This window comes from Haliotis asinina, chromosome 6 (genome assembly GCF_037392515.1).
Source record: "Haliotis asinina isolate JCU_RB_2024 chromosome 6, JCU_Hal_asi_v2, whole genome shotgun sequence".
In the NCBI taxonomy this organism is placed as follows: Eukaryota; Metazoa; Mollusca; class Gastropoda; order Lepetellida; family Haliotidae; genus Haliotis; species Haliotis asinina.
In genome coordinates, this window is record NC_090285.1 from 70,003,919 (window position 1) to 70,026,573 (window position 22,655).

At 39.4% G+C, this 22,655-nt stretch overlaps 2 protein-coding genes across 3 annotated transcripts; both read right to left on the reverse strand.

Moving 5' to 3' along the window:
• Positions 1-446: 446 nt before the first annotated feature.
• On the reverse strand, positions 447-14,561 carry LOC137286820 (charged multivesicular body protein 2b-like). 2 transcript variants are annotated; one of them, XR_010957003.1, is made up of 9 exons: positions 14,337-14,561; positions 12,161-12,252; positions 10,724-10,765; positions 9,357-9,458; positions 8,801-8,851; positions 8,449-8,551; positions 7,744-7,850; positions 955-2,198; positions 447-885 (listed from the first exon to the last, which is right to left on the reverse strand). XR_010957003.1 is itself a non-coding variant. In XM_067818827.1 (8 exons), the coding sequence occupies exons 1-8, from the start codon at positions 14,368-14,370 to the stop codon at positions 2,091-2,093; spliced, it is 639 nt and encodes a 212-aa protein (XP_067674928.1). In that variant the 5' UTR covers positions 14,371-14,538; the 3' UTR covers positions 447-2,090. The 2 variants fall into 2 exon arrangements, 1 of the variants encoding a protein (XP_067674928.1); XM_067818827.1 differs by having other exon boundaries at positions 447-2,198; positions 14,337-14,538.
• Positions 14,562-19,163: 4,602 nt separating this feature from the next.
• Positions 19,164-21,546, reverse strand: LOC137287075 (rho-related GTP-binding protein RhoA-B-like). The gene is made up of 3 exons (XM_067819195.1): positions 21,445-21,546; positions 20,963-21,138; positions 19,164-20,654 (listed from the first exon to the last, which is right to left on the reverse strand). Exons 1-3 carry the CDS (start codon positions 21,467-21,469, stop codon positions 20,208-20,210), a joined length of 648 nt encoding a protein of 215 aa, XP_067675296.1. The 5' UTR covers positions 21,470-21,546; the 3' UTR covers positions 19,164-20,207.
• Between the last annotated feature and the right edge of the window lie 1,109 nt (positions 21,547-22,655).

Sequence of the window (22,655 nt, forward strand, 5' to 3'; positions counted from 1 at the left end):
TTTTCTGTATGGAAAATATTTCAAGAATGATATTCACCCCTCCGATCACCACCTGACCCATGAAGGTCCGGTGTAGATTAGGCCTTTAGCAACCCATGATTGTTGGGAACTAATGAGATTGGGTGGTCAGACTCACCGACTTGGTTGCCACATCATCCGTTCCCAATTTTGTTGATCACTGGATTATCTGGTCCAGACGGGATTATTTTTCAACATTTAACACTTTGTGAACCTATGTTTGCTTAACCATTAACTTGTGAAGAAGAAGTGTTGTGTCAAGTTTTCATGATTTACTGAGTTTTGAAAGCGTGGCATCAGCTGTATTTGTTTCCAGAATTTGAGGATCCCCCTCCATATATCTTGGAGAGGTACAGTACATTTAAGAAAAGAATCAGATTCCATGTGTTTGACCCTCTTGGTCCTTTCTGACACATCAACAGACAAACTGAAATTGAAAGTTATTTATTGTCTTGTAAGAGGCAAAATGTACACTTTTTCACATATATACACTCATAAATATTGCATCGAACAATTAATTTAATAATCTATCTATTCTGCTCCAGTAAACAACCAACCTGCTGACATACATATTAATAACTGTTGTTCTACACACAGTGTAGGTAATACAGTAACAACGTCCTCTAGACTATAATATCAACCTCATGCATAGGCCATGAATTGTATGCAACAGTCTATAAATATCTCATTCCTAACACCACCAAAGACCTAAACAGTTACAAGCTGATAACAAGGTGGCTTTGAGAACCTTATATAACTGTACCCCTTCTTGTATATACCTGTGTGTGTTTTGTATTAATGGATGCACTACTGATTCCAGCCACAGTGTATCTGAGTTCAGCCTACATTCAGGAGATTGAGATAGTGCTTTAGTCAACAGTTTTCAAACATTTAGAGAAAACTATTGTTCAGGGTTTTCATCCCAAGAGAGATAACTAATAGGAATATTAATGCAATATTGATGTCCTCAGCAGAGATACTCCAGTACTAGTATGACTAGGCCTGTTGGACTTCCAGCAAGCTGGTCAAAAAAGACCCCAAAACTATATACATGGAATCTGTCTCTGTACAAACCCGTCTGCTCCTCCCATGAAAGAATTATTTCAAGAAACCCAATTTTAGAACTAAAGCTAAACCAGCTACCTACAAAGATAAACTATCTGACGATGATAAACAATTTATGATGATACATAATCAGTGAAGTAGGCAGGGTTAGATTGCATTGACAAGTATTTCAGTCACCTCATGACGTGTCTGACACAAGTTCCTGCTGCGGCCATCAGATATCTGAGGTATGCGGAGCTCCTTCACTATATACATCTTGTGTAACTACAGCAAGTGCCTTCAAAAGCCTTGTGACACATGAGGAACCCCTCACAACACATGTGCCATACAGTAAGTACAATGTACGACCTATCGATGGTGGTTCATGAAGAACTGTTTCACAATACAGCCAATATATACATTCGTACACCTATATCATAATGATTTTGAATCATTCAACTGAACAGTTATAACTGATATATCAGGAAGCAACCATTAAATAAAAATCACAGGCTTTCGTCAACACCCCATCATTTTTGATGTACATGAAAATCATCGTAATCATCAATGTTTGGGGTAAATGATACAGTGATGGGAACCGTGTGTTGATGGATAATAAGTAACCATGGTAAAAGAGGCATCCACGTCTGGACACTCAACACAGGATACATGGGATGTCAGGACAGGTCTTGTCAGTATTAAAAGGCCCGTTTCAAATAAGCTTGTGATTCGTAAAGATGTAAATGACCATAGATTGTGACATCTTGCTGTGCAGTAGCTGACAGGTTTCAGTTAATGTTTCCCTGTCTCATTTCCGAAACAAAAACCACTTAAACAATACACCAGGTTCCTAAAGGCAGTTATTAATTTAACTTTCATCCATGCTAAGATTTCACAACAAAATACATGATGTTGTCTTCCCTGCTTCTCGTGCTGACCTCCGTGATGAAGAGATGAAAACTGTCTCCCAAAGTACATCTGCTTGCAGTGAGGACACAAGGCGATGTGCATGATACATTTAAGTCTAACTACAAGTCCCTGAGAGCTGCCAACTGTTTCTCGATCTCCTCGTCAGCTGCATCTCTCTTCGAAGACTCTCCCAGAGCTCCACCATGTGCTGAGGGGGCATTCACCATCTGGAACATGCACATTATATGTACCACTCCACCACTCACACTGACCTCAGGCTACATATGTACTTCTGTCAGATCATCAGCTAACACAACACTCACCAATATTCCACCTATATGGAAAGCAACCTGAATATACTCAAGTCTGAACTGGGATATACTTGTAAGTACGGGAGCCCATGACAATACATGTGCAAGTACTGGGGCCCACTGGGAATATACTTGGAAGTACTGAAGCCCATGACAGTACATGTGCAAGTACTGGAGCCAATGACAATATACCTGTATACCTGTAAGTACTGGAGCCCATAACAATACACCTGGTGCCCATGATGATATACCTGTAAGTACTGTAGCCTATGACAATATACCTGTAACTGCTGGAGTCCATGAAATATATCTGTATGCACTGGAGCCCATGACAATACATGTGCAAGTACTGGAGCCAATGACAAAAAACCTGTATACCCATATGTACTGGAGCACATGACAATACATATGGTGCCCATGATGATATACCTGTAAGTACTGTAGCCCATGACAATATACCTGTAAGTACTGGAGTCCATGAAATATACCTGTATGTACTGGAGCACATGACAATATACCTGTAAGTACTGGAGCCAATGACAATATACCTGTATACCCGTATGTACTGGAGCACATGACAATATACATGGTGCCCATGATGATATACCTGTAAGTACTGCAGCCCATGACAATATACCTGTAAGTACTGGAGTCCATGAAATATACCCGTATGTACTGGAGCACATGACAATATACCTGTAAGTACTGGAGCCAATGACAATATACCTGTATACCCGTATGTACTGGAGCACATGACAATATACATGGTGCCCATGATGATATACCTGTAAGTACTGCAGCCCATGACAATATACCTGTAAGTACTGGAGTCCATGAAATATACCCGTATCTACTGGAGCACATGACAATACACCTGTAAGTACTGGAGTCCATGAAATATACCCGTATCTACTGGAGCACATGACAATACACCTGTAAGTACTGGAGTCAATGACAATATACCTGTATACCCGTATGTACTGGAGCACATGACAATATACATGGTGCCCATGATGATATACCTGTAAGTACTGCAGCCCATGACAATATACCTGTAAGTACTGGAGTCCATGAAATATACCCGTATGTACTGGACCACATGACAATACACCTGTAAGTACTGGAGTCCATGAAATATACCCGTATGTACTGGAGCACATGACAATATACCTGTAAGTACTGGAGTCAATGACAATATACCTGTATACCCGTATGTATTGGAGCACATGACAATATACATGGTGCCCATGATGATATACCTGTAAGTACTGCAGCCCATGACAATATACCTGCAAGTACTGAAGTCCATGAAATATACCCGTATGTACTGGAGCACATGACAATACATGTGCAAGTACTGGGGCCCACTGGGAATATACTTGGAAGTACTGAAGCCCATGACAGTACATGTGCAAGTACTGGAGCCAACGACAATATACCTGTATACCTGTAAGTACTGGAGCCCATAACAATACACCTGGTGCCCATGATGATATACCTGTAAGTACTGTAGCCTATGACAATATACCTGTAACTGCTGGAGTCCATGAAATATATCCGTATGCACTGGAGCCCATGACAATACATGTGCAAGTACTGGAGCCAATGACAATATACCTGTATACCCATATGTACTGGAGCACATGACAATACATATGGTGCCCATGATGATATACCTGTAAGTACTGTAGCCCATGACAATATACCTGTAAGTACTGGAGTCCATGAAATATACCCGTATGTACTGGAGCACATGACAATACACCTGTAAGTACTGGAGCCAATGACAATATACCTGTATACCCGTATGTACTGGAGCACATGACAATATACATGGTGACCATGATGATATACCTGTAAGTACTGCAGCCCATGACAATATACCTGTAAGTACTGGAGTCCATGAAATATATCCGTATGCACTGGAGCCCATGACAATACATGTGCAAGTACTGGAGCCAATGACAATATACCTGTATACCCGTATGTACTGGAGCACATGACAATATACATGGTGACCATGATGATATACCTGTAAGTACTGCAGCCCATGACAATATACCTGTAAGTACTGGAGTCCATGAAATATACCCATATGTACTGGAGCACATGACAATATACCTGTAAGTACTGAAGTCCATGAAATATACCCGTATGTACTGAAGCACATGACAATATACTTGTAAGTACTGGAGTCAATGACAATATACCCGTATGTACTGGAGCACATGACAATATACCTGTAAGTACTGGAGCCAATGACAATATACCTGTATACCCGTATGTACTGGAGCACATGACAATATACATGGTGACCATGATGATATACCTGTAAGTACTGTAGCCCATGACAATATACCTGTAAGTACTGGAGTCCATGAAATATACCCATATGTACTGGAGCACATGACAATATACCTGTAAGTACTGAAGTCCATGAAATATACCCGTATGTACTGGAGCACATGACAATATACTTGTAAGTACTGGAGTCAATGACAATATACCCGTATGTACTGGAGCACATGACAATATACCTGTAAGTACTGGAGCCAATGACAATATACCTGTATACCCGTATGTACTGGAGCACATGACAATATACATGGTGCCCATGATGATATACCTGTAAGTACTGCAGCCCATGACAATATACCTGTAAGTACTGGAGTCCATGAAATATACCCGTATCTACTGGAGCACATGACAATACACCTGTAAGTACTGGAGTCCATGAAATATACCCGTATCTACTGGAGCACATGACAATACACCTGTAAGTACTGGAGTCAATGACAATATACCTGTATACCCGTATGTACTGGAGCACATGACAATATACATGGTGCCCATGATGATATACCTGTAAGTACTGCAGCCCATGACAATATACCTGCAAGTACTGAAGTCCATGAAATATACCCGTATGTACTGGAGCACATGACAATACACCTGTAAGTACTGGAGCCAATGACAATATACCTGTATACCCGTATGTACTGGAGCACATGACAATATACATGGTGACCATGACAATATACCTGTAAGTACTGGAGTCCATGAAATATACCCATATGTACTGGAGCACATGACAATATACCTGTAAGTACTGAAGTCCATGAAATATACCCGTATGTACTGAAGCACATGACAATATACTTGTAAGTACTGGAGTCAATGACAATATACCCGTATGTACTGGAGCACATGACAATATACCTGTAAGTACTGGAGCCAATGACAATATACCTGTATACCCGTATGTACTGGAGCACATGACAATATACATGGTGACCATGATGATATACCTGTAAGTACTGTAGCCCATGACAATATACCTGTAAGTACTGGAGTCCATGAAATATACCCATATGTACTGGAGCACATGACAATATACCTGTAAGTACTGAAGTCCATGAAATATACCCGTATGTACTGGAGCACATGACAATATACTTGTAAGTACTGGAGTCAATGACAATATACCCGTATGTACTGGAGCACATGACAATATACCTGTAAGTACTGGAGCCAATGACAATATACCTGTATACCCGTATGTACTGGAGCACATGACAATATACATGGTGCCCATGATGATATACCTGTAAGTACTGCAGCCCATGACAATATACCTGTAAGTACTGGAGTCCATGAAATATACCCGTATCTACTGGAGCACATGACAATACACCTGTAAGTACTGGAGTCCATGAAATATACCCGTATCTACTGGAGCACATGACAATACACCTGTAAGTACTGGAGTCAATGACAATATACCTGTATACCCGTATGTACTGGAGCACATGACAATATACATGGTGCCCATGATGATATACCTGTAAGTACTGCAGCCCATGACAATATACCTGCAAGTACTGAAGTCCATGAAATATACCCGTATGTACTGGAGCACATGACAATACACCTGTAAGTACTGGAGCCAATGACAATATACCTGTATACCCGTATGTACTGGAGCACATGACAATATACATGGTGACCATGATGATATACCTGTAAGTACTGCAGCCCATGACAATATACCTGTAAGTACTGGAGTCCATGAAATATACCCATATGTACTGGAGCACATGACAATATACCTGTAAGTACTGAAGTCCATGAAATATACCCGTATGTACTGAAGCACATGACAATATACTTGTAAGTACTGGAGTCAATGACAATATACCCGTATGTACTGGAGCACATGACAATATACCTGTAAGTACTGGAGCCAATGACAATATACCTGTATACCCGTATGTACTGGAGCACATGACAATATACATGGTGACCATGATGATATACCTGTAAGTACTGTAGCCCATGACAATATACCTGTAAGTACTGGAGTCCATGAAATATACCCATATGTACTGGAGCACATGACAATATACCTGTAAGTACTGAAGTCCATGAAATATACCCGTATGTACTGGAGCACATGACAATATACTTGTAAGTACTGGAGTCAATGACAATATACCCGTATGTACTGGAGCACATGACAATATACCTGTAAGTACTGGAGCCAATGACAATATACCTGTATACCCGTATGTACTGGAGCACATGACAATATACATGGTGCCCATGATGATATACCTGTAAGTACTGCAGCCCATGACAATATACCTGTAAGTACTGGAGTCCATGAAATATACCCGTATCTACTGGAGCACATGACAATACACCTGTAAGTACTGGAGTCCATGAAATATACCCGTATCTACTGGAGCACATGACAATACACCTGTAAGTACTGGAGTCAATGACAATATACCTGTATACCCGTATGTACTGGAGCACATGACAATAAACATGGTGCCCATGATGATATACCTGTAAGTACTGCAGCCCATGCCAATATACCTGCAAGTACTGAAGTCCATGAAATATACCCGTATGAACTGGAGCACATGACAATATACCTGTAAGTACTGAAGTCCATGAAATATACCCGTATGTACTGAAGCACATGACAATATACTTGCAAGTACTGGAGTCAATGACAATATACCCGTATGTACTGGAGCACTTGATATACCTGTAAGTACTCGAGCCCATGATAATTCACCTGTAAGTACTGGAGCTAATGGGGATATACCTATAAGTACTGGTGACGCTTGGTAATATATTACAGGGGTCACATGCTATGCTGTTAAGAAAGTCACTTTGCAGTTCAGTTAAGAATATTTGCCATGGACTGATCATATCAGATGCACTGACAGCATATTACTATGAAATGGTAAGACACTGTACTTGCTGGTATGAAGATAAATTGTGACAGTCTAAGTCAGCTCTATGAAGTTTGAGGCGCTGGGGACTCGGACAGATGGCATGGCTCGCTGTATGTTAGGTCAGCCATATATATGTTACATAAGTATCTCCTCATTTCAAAGAAAGTGAAAATGTTTAATGTTGACACTTGAAAGCTGGAGACAACCCTCACCTTGCCTGAGATCTCAATGCCAATCTCATCTAGCACCTGGTTAACGATGGCGTCACCCTCCTCCTCGTCACCTGATTCGCCAAGGATGTCGTCCAGAGTATCATTGACTGCAACACACACAGAGAAACAATACCTGTACAATTCACTAATAAAATCCCAGTGACAAATGAACACCGTCTAAACCGGCACAACAGTAGCTATTTTCAGTCATGATGGAAACACCCTATACCTGACGGTTTGCATGAACATTCATGCTAATGGGAACCTTTTCCTGAATACCATGGCAAGTCTGCAACATGTTGCCACCCAGAGCTTTGTCTCAGATACATCATTACATGTCCACTGTCCACAGCAAGGGGAGCTGGTAGCCCTGAACTGTGAGTACTACCTTGACAAAAGTCACTATCATTAAACACCTTGGTCATGTTTCACGACACTCTCATAAGCCTAAGATCTCCTAAATTTTCTCGTAGCATTCTTGCCTCTACTGTAGCATAGGAGGTAAGAATGCCATGAGGAAAGATCTTAGGCTTATGAGAGATTTGTGAAATGGGACCCAGGGGTCCATAAACACAACCATCTGAATCATTTCAAGTTGCCTATTCAGCAAAGTACCCATCAGTGTTTTGCTGATCTCTCTTTCCTGGGACAAATGAAGCCCTCTTGTGTCAAACTGCTTCCCACAACAGAAAATACCGAACTTACTCATTTCCTCTGACATCTCCATCTTGGTCGACTCCTTCCCAAACTCCTGCATCACCTTCATGGTCTTCTGCGGATCCATCACCTTGTTCATCTGTGTCATCGTCTACAACATCATATAACCTCACTAACAACTCAGTATGAAAAACCACCTCTCCCAAATATCAAAATCCTTTGTAATGTACAGCAGGAAACATGCTTTGCAATATGCCAAGTTAAATTTTATCTGAAAATACCAGTGATTATCATAAATCCGTATAAAATAGAAGAATATGAAAGTCATACAGTGAAGATCAACACAAAACTGGTAAGTGTTTGAGATTTTCACAGAAAGTAGTTATCAGATAGTGCTTACCTTCGTGGTTGTGCCCATGGCATTGGCCATTTTCATGTTAGAGTGCATTAGCTGTAAGGAAACAGAAATATATCACTTTCATGTTTTTGTGATGTCCTAATGTCTTAGCTCCTCCTCCAGAAACTTCATCTCAGAGTACACTTACGCAGTGGATCAGAAAAGGAGCTAACATATGGAGTATTTACATCACTGTCTGAACTGTCTGAACTGTCTGTAGTGTGTGTAACTGAACATACGAGTCAAACCACAGTCACTGCCGGTATGTTAGAGCTGACCTGCAACACTTCATAACAATAACTGTCCTTTACAAACTATTCTTCAGCAAAGAGAAGTGGGGTGGCCTAGTGGTGAAAGCATTTGCTCTTCATGCCGAAGATCTGGGTTTGATCCCCATTAGGGATACAATGTTGGAAGCCCATTTCCGATATTCCTGCCGTGATATTGTTAGAATGTCGTTAAAAATGGGTACTCACTCACTATTCTGCAGCAATGTTTCTAGACTGTGAACACGGGAAAATAGGAAACTGATGTCAACTCAAGGGACATGGATACAAACCTTTTGTTGGTTGCCTATAGACTGAATTTTGGAACCCATGGAATAGGATTTTGTTTTCTGTTTGCGTAGCTGTACCAGTTGCTTTGCCAGGATAGTTGCAGCCTGTGGAGGAAAGTCATGAACGTTACAAAATGTCTGAAAAGACATAGGATGACAGACTCTCATGTCACAGTAATCTGATGAAAATGTGTTTGTTACTGTTCAAAAGACATATTTTAAATCTACAAATACAAAAAAATGTTTCTTTCCTGAACAGATGAGAGAAATACCATGTATTTGTACTGCATTAATTTATATAAGACATAGTCTACACTTTTTAGGTTTCGTGTAATAAAATTCAGAACATTATCATATACAGTCGAACCCTGTTTACATATCCAGACCCTGGGCTTCCTGACCCGCATGGTGAATTTTCAAACCATTCCCATAGATTTCCATTGAAAAACGATTCAGTTATCCTGATGGAAAGATCTGTGCACACGTGCATGTGTCACGCCAATACCGTTCATCGCATGTTTATGTAATTTCATTCTTAATCTGTTGGAAGGCATTTGCTGTGAACTGATTAATTTGCCATTAAAACACTAGTGACGCGTGTCACTTGGATTGTTAATTTGGATTTGTCGGGTGTGATTGTGAGAACATCTCATCAGTAACGAAAACACATGTTAAGTAGGATTAAAGTAAACTACACTGTAACTGTATTGTATGTAACACTTATAAATCAACTCCTGCTATCTGTCGTGATACAAGTTAAAAATAGCCTGCCACATGATCTAAGTCATGTGATCCCTTCTGGAAGTTTACTTTCTGTAGACAGCATACGTTCTATGCGATGTCATATGTTTTCAGGACATTTAAAATTAAAAAAAGAATATGCAATTGGCAAAACAGAGACTTTTGGTCACCGATTTGTATTTTTCAACTGACATCTTGTAACCTGCGTTCCGCCTTCCATGTATTATCGGTACACTTATATGTTATGACGGTTCACTGTTACTACTATGGATTCTTGATATATTGATATATGTACATGATATACATTCACGTTTTGCTTTCACATAATTTTCATGTTTTGCTTGTTTGATCTAGTTAACCGGTTGTCTCGCTATACTTATGATTTTTGAGTGAAACCAAAATGTCCGGATAAACAGGGTTTGACTGTACTGGTCACTTCTTGTGTAAAAGCGTCTAACATGAAGATGGTCGTGACAATATATTCCACAATACTATGTATAGTGAATATGTCTTCCTCTTCCCAACTCCTGATACTCTCAGTCTACTCAAGCATGTAATGACATGTTTCACTAACTGTATCTTCAACACTTGTACAACAAAATGAATATATTTAAACTTGCTGCTGTTACCTGCTTATTTCCTTGTTTTGCAGCTTTCTTTATTTCCAGTTCCTGAAAACCACAACAACAGGTCTGTATCATGCATACATGTAAGGCCAATCGTATGGTAGTGACAGTAGGCATGATACGTATCACAGCTGTCAAAATCAACACAACTACCCCGGGTGATGATTTGACAAAACAACTTCGATCTGTCATAATCTCAGTTTTACCTTTGCGGTCTGTATTCCAGTCTGACTTCAGCCTCCAAAACAGAGCTAGAGTCCAGTACAATTCAGTTGAGTCTAGTACACTAGAGACATAACTGGACTTGGTACAGGCTGGTATTTGATGAGTACGCTCACCACCAGTCTCCAGAGTGTACCACAAATGTAACATTTCATTCTCTTATATTAGAAAGGAATGCTTCTCAAGCTACTGTTAACTTGCCTTTCTTAATAATAACATTATAATCAGTGTAGGATGTAGAAAATCCAGCCTGTCCACAGGACTGGCTGGTCAAATTCTTCAGTCCTGCCAAAATCCAGCCTGTCCTCCAAATATAAATAACACACAATTTCACGACTTAAAACTGGTTTGTTTTATTTTAAGTGATCATTTAATATGCACAGACAGAGCTTGCACTGTTAAATCTCTCCTAGTGGAATCATGTGGTTACAACATTACAGAACTAGTCTTCAGACAAGTCATCAACATCACCATCAAGATCTGAAAACTGACCCAACATGAGGAGGACAGGCTAGATTATATACCTATGCCCTATCCTGTCTTCAGGAAACATATATATCCACACAGACATCATCCTCGATATCTCCAGGGTATACATTCCGAAAAGTTTCCACTATACCCCGGATGCATCTACCGATCGGCCCGATATTTTATTACCTCCCTTTGCTGGTTCCGCATTCTCACAGTAGCCAATCAACTAGACCGCCGTTATAACCGAGCTTGCCAGTGTCAACAAAGGTAGCAGTCACAACTGCGAAGGTTTGCTCGCCGTGCGACTCACAATTTGGGGAAATCACACAGACAAATTTATAGGTCCGAAACTTTTAAATATATATGCAAGAACCCCATCTACCTCTTTCAGAGAACCTCTGCATGGTTTGTTTGCCAAGTTTAATCGGTTAGACAATTTAAAAAGCGAAAGTGAGTTGTGATTGGTTTGCTCAACTTCCCAGCGTAGACACCTGATTGGATAAAAAGCTAGCCAAGGGAGGTAATAAATTTATCAGGCCGTAGATGCATCCAGGGTATAGTGGAGACTTATCGGAACATATACCCTGGAGATATCGAGGATGCACAAACATGCACATCAAACTTTCATGCTACATGTGAATTACACTGCAACTACAACTGAACATATTGTTCACAAATTACATGAGCAAACAGAGAATGAAATCTGCAGATTAATAATGCTTAGTGTGGCCTGATCTACATAATTACCAGTTTCTTCTCCTCTCTCTCCAGTGCACCCCTGTCTCTGGCAATGTCTCTCTGTTGTTTCTTCAATACTCGATCATTCTGACGGATTTGCTCTGTGGATATTGATAAATATATAATAGTAATAATCATAATCATTTTTGTAATTAAAAAAATCATCCCATATATTATACAACCCACCCCCAAAACAATCAACAACCATGTTAGCACTTAAACATCATCAAAATGTTACATCATGTAATATGTTATACCTACAGAATACCTGATACCTGCCAGCCATACTGTTTAGTGTCACGTTACCCTAACCCTAAACCTTACCCTAAAACTAACCCTGAACCAACCCTAAGCTTAACCCTAAACCTCACGCTAACCCTAACCAAAAGTAAACTTGCATGCTTTCAAAGACGGTAGAGTGTATCCAGCATTCTAAGTCTTACACTAAATGCTTTATTATTAGGAGTGAATAATTGGGAGACAGTGTTTTTGTAGACTGAACCAGTCCGCAGACGCTGTGATTTCGAAACCCAGACTGTTTCGTAGAGGGTGATTTCATAGACATGTATGAATAATTGAATAATAGTATTCTGCAAACATATTAATTTTGATAAACCACTAGACTTATGTATTGCGAAGACGGTCAGGTTGGATGCTTGAAAATCCTCAGACAACTTGAAAAAATTTCTTCAACAGCTGGCTGGTGCGTTGTCTTCATTCAAGCTGCCACTCGGGTTACAAGTCTGATCTGGAGGGGCAGAAGGTAAGCTTCCTTGAAAAGAAGGGGGATCAGTCAATAAAAGGGTAAATGTCTCCGCCCTGAGCGCTCAGCCTCTGTTCAGCCGCTTGTGCCAGCTTTCTTAGTCGCTATGAACAATATGTTGCGACGTTAATATTGGTGTCACTAAGACGATGCTGCCATTGGTCGCATCTGTCACACTGGATAGCATGTTGTCTGGGATGAACTTCTTTCACACATACAACGCAGAGAGCCAAGGTTGATGCTGAATGGTTTCTTTTTGCCATCTTGAGCTTTATATACCATAACTGTTTGTATAGGTAATGTTTGTTGGCGAATTCCGCAAATAGGAAAATAATGAAATTGTTAAACAGTTTTCACTGTTTACTCATCGAAGCCATTTGGTTGCACTTAGTTGTTGTGAATGTTAATTAGGTTAATAATAACTAAATACTTATGATATTATATGCACTCTACTGATCATGCTTTTTTTTTTAAACACCGATCATACTTACCTAATATATTGTTTTATTTCACCAAACTCAAACACTTCTTGTTTACACTAATGTCATAATACCAATTTTCATCATTACTAACATTTACTAACATCATATACTAACGTCTACGAATCCACTGCTCAGTCCGTCTACAAATCCACAGGATTTCTATGTTTACGAACCAGTCTGGTCTACGAATTCACTGCAAGCTGTTGGCTCTTAGCATGGTATGGTACATAATGCAGTACAAAACCTTCAGTTTGGTCCCTTTACTGTTTGGTATATAATCCTAACCAGGAAACAACACTGAGACACTTTGATATGTTTGGATCAGCATCACTGCACAACATGTTATGTATTCTTTTTATCTTACTATTCTCTAAAAGTTTTTTCCTTTTGACTAAAATCTTTCACCCTTTTGACTTTCCTTTGGCTGTTTTCACCTTATCAATTTTGGCCATTTTGTCCTTTTGACTACACCCCCTGTAATGACTGTGTTTTGATATGACGCCATTGTGTCATTGTGTTTATCAATATCTTCCTGATCACATCCATTCAGTCAAATGCTGACTGATGTTGTTCAGGCATTAAAGACGTTTCATTTTAAGTTGACCAGGCTAAGCATTCACATTCTCAAACAGTTAGTAATTCCATCAATGTGACAACCAAATACGAGTGTTTTTGTTGACATTTCGCAACATGAATCCGTAGCATAAACGATAAAGTGTCAAACGGAGGTATTCCGTAGGATTCAATAACCTTGGAAGTTATTATACGATATTGTATTGGGATAATCCCATTAACAGTCAAAGGGGATTTGAGGATGAAAATGATAACTCAACACCGAGAGCCATTCAACATGGAACATTAGGTTGTTTTCAGGATAACGGACAAAATACTTTGTCATTTACTAAAATTTGAAACACATCTAATAAAGTAGGTAACTTACGTTCAACGGTAGGCTTTTTCTTAAAGAAATCCATGGCGATTCTCTGTGTATGTGTTGTTCTCGATAACTATCACAGTTCCTAATTCGCAACACCTGTTAGTCAATTAAAAACTGAACTACCAAACTTCATGTGATTGTGACGACAATAACCCGGAAATGTCCCAATAACGTTAGACAGCGCCATCTCTAGGGGGAGTAACTCTCTATTTCTCGCCTGTTTGCTGACGATATTGCAGTAATGCGGTCCCTTACGACCTGCCTGAAATCGACAAATGAAAATCGAGGCGAGGAGTTTCAAAACAGAGAGCACTTGCCATATAAATTCTGAAATTATGAAATGTTAGATGAACACACACACACACACACACACTCACACACACACATACACACACGCACACACACTCCCTCTCTCTCCCTCTCTCTCTCTCTCTTTGTGATTTTACTATCAGCAAGGGACGTGTAAGGTAATAATTGGCCTGTATACCTAAGAAACAATGGTACAATTTACAAGCTAGAGATTTGAATTGAAATTTACTAACATTAGGATCAATTCATTGATCAGATTAGACGAATCAACTTGGCCGTCAGCTATATTTGGGATTGGGAATTATCTGTGACAATGAATGAATTTTCTGTTACATCAATTTCGTAATTGCAAGGTTTCTGTGACATTTGACCAATTCATGGAACCTGACACGTACGGGACTACTTTAAAACAGATAGAACAGCACATGCTTTATGATGAGAGGATAAACCCTAGAATTGGGCAAAAGCATGTCAAACACTAGCAGCTCATCTTCACGTGCAATGATACCTCTGTTCACATTATTTCGAAAATACAGTTGAATATCCCTTCCGGCGGCTTGTAAAATATTTGATAGCAAAGTTTTACCAATCTTACTGTATGGGTCTGAAATATGGGGGACAAGATAATTTGAAGTTATAGATAAAGTCCACATCCAGTATTTAAAACGCTTCTTAGAGGTTGGCAAATTCTATCTGTCTGACATATCGCAAAGTTTCTGTCGCAAAAATCAAAGACTCCACTCTCACTGTAACCAAGCTGACATGTGTCAGTGCTGGGAGGAGAGCTACAGGTAAAGGACAAAGGGAAACTAACATGAAAGCTTAGCTCAAGGTGTTAACGTGTTTTTTCTTCTTACATTTCATCATGTTATAAAGAATATAAATGTTTTAATGGCTAAATGTCTAACTTAGTGGCTGGTTGTTGTATATAATGACGCGCTCAATAATATTACGTAACACCACCGCATCAGACTTTATATTCCTCTTTTTTACTGACTTAAACATGCATGATAACGAAGCAGCAATTTGTAAGTAAACGTCGCATCACCCAAATAAAGAAGTCACCCATAAAGTCTGCTCTTATCCGATTCACCAATTATTGGGATACGAGTGCGACTTTGTGACAGTAACATCTGATTCAAGTCTATTCTTATGCTCTCTGTTTCTTTCCCTGATTCTTTTCTGTCGCTTTTGCTTGCAGTACAATCTTGCAGATTCAAAACATCCAAAATTGGAAACCCAGTGATCTCGCTGTAGTGACACCAGTGAGCATGGGGTATTGCGTCTGATCGGGGAGAATCATGGTTCGAACCTACGGTCCAAGGTTCCTGGTGAGCCAAAGGGGCACAACTTGACTCAACGAATTAAACAACTGGGGCATCGGTGCCCCTTTACCGTACTGAATGATTAGTCACTGTGTACGGAGTGCCGTGATAACTGCTCCAATACTAATGAAGTGGCGTAAAATCGTCCTGACTCAGCATTGCTTGTTATTACACAGGGCAGTCTGTTACAACGCTGGTGAGTACGTTATTGCACATGTGGTATTACATAAGTCAGTCTAGCAGATTTATATTCCATATTTATAGTGATGATGTAACTATAAACAGTTTGCCTACTTACAGCCTGTAGACTAGTAAAAGACACCAAGTCATGAAGTATGATCCTGTTTTCTTTGATACAGACCGTAATCAACTTACCAGTAAATCCATGCTGGTCTGTATTAACTAATAGGTCAGATCCAGGAGACAGTTCATGCACGTGATTCTCTTTATTTTAGTTTAGGGAGATTTTTTTGTAACTATATTTATATTATCTTACTGGACTCACCATCTTCAATACCACCGCGGCATGCTAACAGTCACTGACAGGTTCATATACATCTAAGAGATTTCACATGAGTGCGTTTAAACGTACGTTACGTGTACTGCTTTGTAATTAAAACCTTGATTATAACCATCCCAAACGTCCCCGTAAACTAATGTGACTAAAGTTTGTCGAGCGAATATTCTGATGATTCTTCAGGGCACGCACTCATACACATTCACGCATGCGAAGCCTGTTGTAGTGAATGAACGTACTGAGTACTTAACCTTTACTACACATTTCGAAAGTAAACCGCAACGAGCAGTTTGCATCTTTAAAAACAACATTTCTGTACAGCTAATAGCAAAATGTGTTTATTTCATAACTATACATAAGATGTCTGCCAATGATTCCAGACTGGATTATATTCCCGACTTCTCTACACTGTGGCTCAGCTGATCATAGCCTAATGTACACTTCTTCCCGATCGGCATGTTTTCATAAATGCCTCTAAATGTTAATATTCGTTCACTGTTCCGTGTATTCATTTTCCTGTTTTCAGTCCACCTGAACTTTTGTCAAAGTGCGCGCCGAAGACCTGCGTTCGATTCCCCACATGGGTACAATGTGAGAAACCCACTTCCGTTGTCCCCTGCCTTGATGTTGCTGGAATAGTCTAAAAGCAGTGTAAAACTAAACTCACTCTCTCGTCAAAGTGAGACACATATTTAATGGTTGCGTGCACATAGCTGGTGCTTCCACTCCCTTATAATAAAAATGGGAACTGCTCAGTTGCTGAAGAATACCCACAGGCGGCATAGTTCATTAATGAGTAAGGTAACACGGAAAACATTGTTTGCTAAAGATCATTTATTGTTTTCAGTACAGAACATCAATACATACAGAAATAAATGACATAGATTATCAAAGATATGGAGTGGCCCGGCTGATATCGGTACTGAAGCCCTGCCTTATAATGGTGATAAAAAAGAGCAGTCATATGTATTATAGATAAAATAGTTATTGCAGTTAGATTTTATTATTTACGGTGGAATAGGTAGATACAGTGTATCAGTATATCGGTAAACGCAAGAATTTTACTGTACTATCATGTCATGCTGGAATGGCAAAGTAAATACGACTTTTCATAATGTTATATACAAATTATATTCTTCAAATGCTAATTTAAATTTTCCATTGTTATCAAGTGTCAGACGTATCGTACCATTTGCTTTTTCAGAACCTTACTTGTTAGAAGTACCTTATTATTACAGATTCTTGTTAGCTAAATTAAGAACTTCAAACCACTGGCTGCCTATTTGAAACCGGATGCTGTTACGACAGATGTAAAAGAATCCGCCAATGTTACACATCACCTGTTTGTGATGAACTTCGCATTATATTTTACTGTCCAGCTCTAAATGCCATTAGACATGTGTTTCTTTCCCACTGTCTCCGTAAACATCCTAACATTGTGCTATGTATCAATATGCTGTATGTTCTAGGTGTGACTGTGTGTGATTTTTCAGAATATGTTGTATATTCTTGGTGTCACTATGTGATTTTTTCGGAATATGCTGTATGTTTTGGGTGTCACTATATGTGATTTTACAGAATATGTGTATGTTCTGTTCTGTTCAAAAGGTTCAGTTATACAGCCCTAATTACCTAAGGTTAATCCATGTTGTCAGATAGAGGAGTACGGTGTGTTTTATTTGTTAATTAACTACACCACTGTCTCACAACTAGGAGTCTCACAACCGGGAGTTCTCACAAATGAGAGTAGACCTTTTCCTGTTATATACTGAAGATGCCATGTCAGTCATAATTAAATAACATTTTACATGTTTCTGGTAGCTACTTGTAAACATTCATTGAAGAGACATTTGAAACGGTTAGTCTTCAGACCAACCACGTCCCTTTGGAGAGCGGCATTGCTATAAGCATGTTTTGTGCTTGTAGGCCAATCCCACCATGATCACATGAATAAATATATTTGTGGAGAAATGATATTTCCACATATAGATAATTTCCTCTAGACCTTCCTATACAATCAATTATAGCTTTCAGTTTTGCAATAGCTGTTGTCAGAAGATAGTATGAAGCCAGGTTAACATCCAGATTTGTTTATCGTATCCTTTAAAGGTTTAATGCACCTTCTGTGTGTTACAAATAATGATACAGCTCATGGCATCAACAGATGTAAAGAAAGCCATCACAATGGAGGGTTTACAGATAAAGAACGTTGCATAGATCATTGTGTTCTATATTGTAAAAATATTGTGTGTATATTGTGAAAACATTTGTATATACATAATCTTGTATTAACGTTTCATAAGAAGTAAAGAAATACCAGTATGTCATTTTTCATGTCATTAAAACATAACCGAGTGGCATTGTATTTATCGATCTTTCAGCACCATATTACCCAGGGTATTAGATTTAAACAAATCGCTGAACGCGTTAGATGTCAGGCTTCCATCCGTCATTTACTTGGCCCGCTGTAAATGATCCAAGAAGCTATACAGACGCTCACACCCCACCCCCTTCCCTCCCTGACTGACTCCATAAACATGAACCCATATCGTCGAGACTCCACGCTTTATTGGAATCTCATCAACACCAGAGCCTGTCTTCCTGAAGGTGTCGTGCAGAGGTACACGATCTGTTTAACAACATTGGCAAGGAAACTCCGAAGAAATACAGAAAGACACATTTCAGTTAAAAATTTATTTCATCAACAGTCAACAAATGCCATTACTCAGGTAGCGGTAAACAGTATCACACATACTTCACAACACAAACATTCATGAATGAAAGATCCCCCCCTCTCCTTTCCACACACACACACGCACGCACGCACGCACGCACGCACACACGCACACACACACACACATACACACATCCCCCGGTGGGGGGCAAGAATATTTTGAATGATGGTTTTGATTGTTCATAAATAGTTCTGTACAATAAGTTAAAGATACAGGTGTTAACGTGACTTCGCATTCATATTGTCACTGGACGCATTAATGATGTTCTGGTTACTACTAAATATTAGTATTTCCATAATGTGAAAAGAATGTGACTTACAAAGAAATTATGTACAATTTGTTGTACAAGTACAATCAAAACCCGGGCATCGATCTGGCAAGCACACCCTTTTACAGTTGGGCTACCTAATACCAGTACATTTAATTAAAAATACAAAATACTGTGTAAATACATTGATATGAATCTGTAATGGCGTCGACCTCGACGGTCCTGCTGGGAGAAGCGTACCTACGGCCAGGCGCACATGTCTCGCATATGGCAGTTAGTATCTCTGCGTTAAGTTGGATTGGCATCGAACACTGTTGACTGAGGCCTGCATCACGATGCCATACATAGTGTGCCAACTTCCTTGCTGGTTATCTATAAATATAGATTCTCGTGAATAAACGATCAGAGTCCCTGGTATGTCTATAGCCACGTATAACAGACGTCACGCTTGAGAACTGAAGATTGTTCTGAGTTTTTGACAAGATCAGCGAGTGAGTCTTTGTTTTGCGCCACCGTTACCATTATTCCAGGAATGTGGCGGTTAGCGATGGAAGAAATAGGCTTCACGAACTGTACCCATGTTGGGAATCGAACCCAGACCTGTGACAGATGGACGCTATAGTCACATGGCCACGGACACGTCTCATTGATGAAAACTGCACTCACGTGTATTAGATATCGTCTGGGAACGTCTTCACAGGAGTCCCTAACTCATTTCAGTCATTTAACAGCAAAGAAAGGGCATGTGATGGAGTCAGTTTTAGTCCGTTTCTTCTTCTTCATGGCTTCGGCCACAGCTCTGGTGAACACTTCCGTCACACCCTCGTTCAGTTTGGCGGAGCACTCCATGTAGGCCACGGCGCCAATCCTGTAGGCCATTTCCTCGCCTTGCTGGACTGTGGTGAACCCGGACTTGGACTTGGTGGAATCCTCGGAGTCCGTGTGGTGCACCTCACCTCTCAAGTCCTGCTTTGTTCCAACCAGGATCACCGGTACGTTGCCGCAGAAGTGTCGGATCTCAGGAGCCCAGTTGTAGGAGACGTTCTCGAGGCTGTCGGGGTTGTTGACGGAGAAGCAGATGAGCACGATGTCGGTGTCGGGGTAGGAGAAGGGACGCAGTCGGTCGTAGTCTTCTTGTCCAGCCGTGTCGTACAACACTAGCTCCACCTGAAACCAACTTGGACGTGTTACAACAGACCAGCATTTATTTAGCAAAAGTCATATTTATATCTGCACGCGACCAGATTTACATCTGGCTTTTCATATGCTTTCTACTTCTAATTACCCTTCAAAGATTTCATCCAGCATTTATTTAGGTAAACAGTAAATGCATTTTAATGCATGATAAACTTGGCTAGAACAAGTTAATCATTTGCTCCTCAAAGGACTCTTTTCTGTACATTTATTACGGAAGAAGACAGTCTTTGGTAGTACTGACAACAAAATGCGAATGATTTAGGAGTTGATCAGCTCACCTCTGAGTTGCAGTGCTGGACTGTCGTGACATCTACCTCGAAAACAGTAGGGATGTAGATGTGCTCGTTGAACTCGTCTTTAGCAAAGCGGTAGAGGAGACATGTCTTGCCGCACTCCCCGTCCCCCACGACCACCAGCTTCTTACGGGGCTGACTCACCACCCCTTCCAGGGACACTGGAAGACCAGACAACCACAGACACATGAACATTTGGACAGACAGGTTCATACCCTGGCTCAGTCAGTACAGGTATAAATAAATAAATAAATAAATAAATAAATAAATAAATAAATAAATAAATAAATAAATAAATAAATAAATAAATAAATAAATAAATAAATAAATAAATAAATAAATAAATAAATAAATAAATAAATAAATAAATAAATAAATAAATAAATAAATAAATAAATAAATAAATAAATAAATAAATAAATAAATAAATAAATAAATAAATAAATAAATAATCAATCCAGTCTTACCTTGTCGTTGCATGCAGCAGAACATTTTCAAAGTTTCTTCTATGAATATCAAGACCAGAGTATTGTTGAATCAACGTCGTCACTCGTTTGGTTGTAACGATTGTAGAACCACAGCCCACGATCTGCTTACTTATACAATTCTGGCTTAGCTATATTTATCCGAAGCCCCGATTGGCTACTTTTTATAGCTTTTCTATTTTTAGCACCGACTAACAGAGGGGAATCCCAAGGCAGGTCTGGCAGCCGACAGTGACTGCGTGTGTTGTGTTCAGATATTCTCCGTAGACCCCGGCGTGATTGCAATTGTTGGGACAATCACAATCTGTAATAAGACCATGCCTGTTTGACGTAGGCAGTCAAATGGCCCTAGCACGTGATCTCGGTTATATTTAGTATCATACAGATTGATAGCGGTGTGGCCACGGTCTAAAATTGTACTATGATTCATAAGAACACGAGCTTATAGAGACATAAATGTACACAATATATGAATTTTATGGAGTGGATATCACGTGCACAAAAATAGACACTTAGTTTATAGTTCATAATTAATGACTTAAGTCTACTATGTGAACTAGACGTGGAAAATGAGTTTTCTACTTGTGCATGAAAATTATAATGACTTCAGAAAATTGTATTTTCCGTTGTATTTTTTTATAACAATCCAAATATAGGTAAGTTTAAGGGTCAATAGAAAAATTATGTTTCTTAAAAGAAGGCAAACAGGCAAACAGCACTGAAAGTGTAATTATTGTAGATATTAAATATTAATTATGTGTGAAATTTACATACAAATGTGCCAACGGCCTAAAACATGAATAAACACTCTTCGCACATTGCCTTGGGATTAAAAGTAAGAAAATGATAGTGTAACAACATTCAGCATTTTTTTATCGCAATTTATGACCCTCTTCATAGATGCTAACATATGCAATGTGTTTATGGAATCAATTTAATCCTGAGAAGTATCGGAGAGTAACGTCCGGATTACAAAGAATTGTTCTCATAGAAAGTTGATTGTAATCAGTAATTAAGAGAGTCTCATTCATTTCACACCTCAGATTTCTATGAGAACAATTCTTTGTAATCCGGACGTTACTGTCCGTTGAATAAACATATCCGTTACTTCTCAGTGATGAACTGATTCCATAAACACACAGTATGTAACGCAGGTCAAATACCTGGCAACAGAAAGTTATTGTATCAAAAAC

Bases quoted from the DNA above. Each gene is read 5' to 3' on its own strand.
- LOC137287075 (XM_067819195.1), bottom strand. From the start codon at position 21,469: ATGTTCTGCTGCATGCAACGACAAG. The intron at 21,139-21,444 runs GTAAGACTGGAT...CTGGTCTTCCAG, and splicing joins CTGCTGCATGCAACGACAAG to TGTCCCTGGAAGGGGTGGTG. The intron at 20,655-20,962 runs GTGAGCTGATCA...AGTTGGTTTCAG, and splicing joins TCCAGCACTGCAACTCAGAG to GTGGAGCTAGTGTTGTACGA.
- LOC137286820 (XM_067818827.1), bottom strand. From the start codon at position 14,370: ATGGATTTCTTTAAGAAAAAGCCTACCGTTGAAC. The intron at 8,852-9,356 runs GTTTGTATCCAT...GTTTCCTTACAG, and splicing joins CTATAGGCAACCAACAAAAG to CTAATGCACTCTAACATGAA. The intron at 2,199-7,743 runs GTGAGGGTTGTC...TGCATGTTCCAG, and splicing joins GCATTGAGATCTCAGGCAAG to ATGGTGAATGCCCCCTCAGC.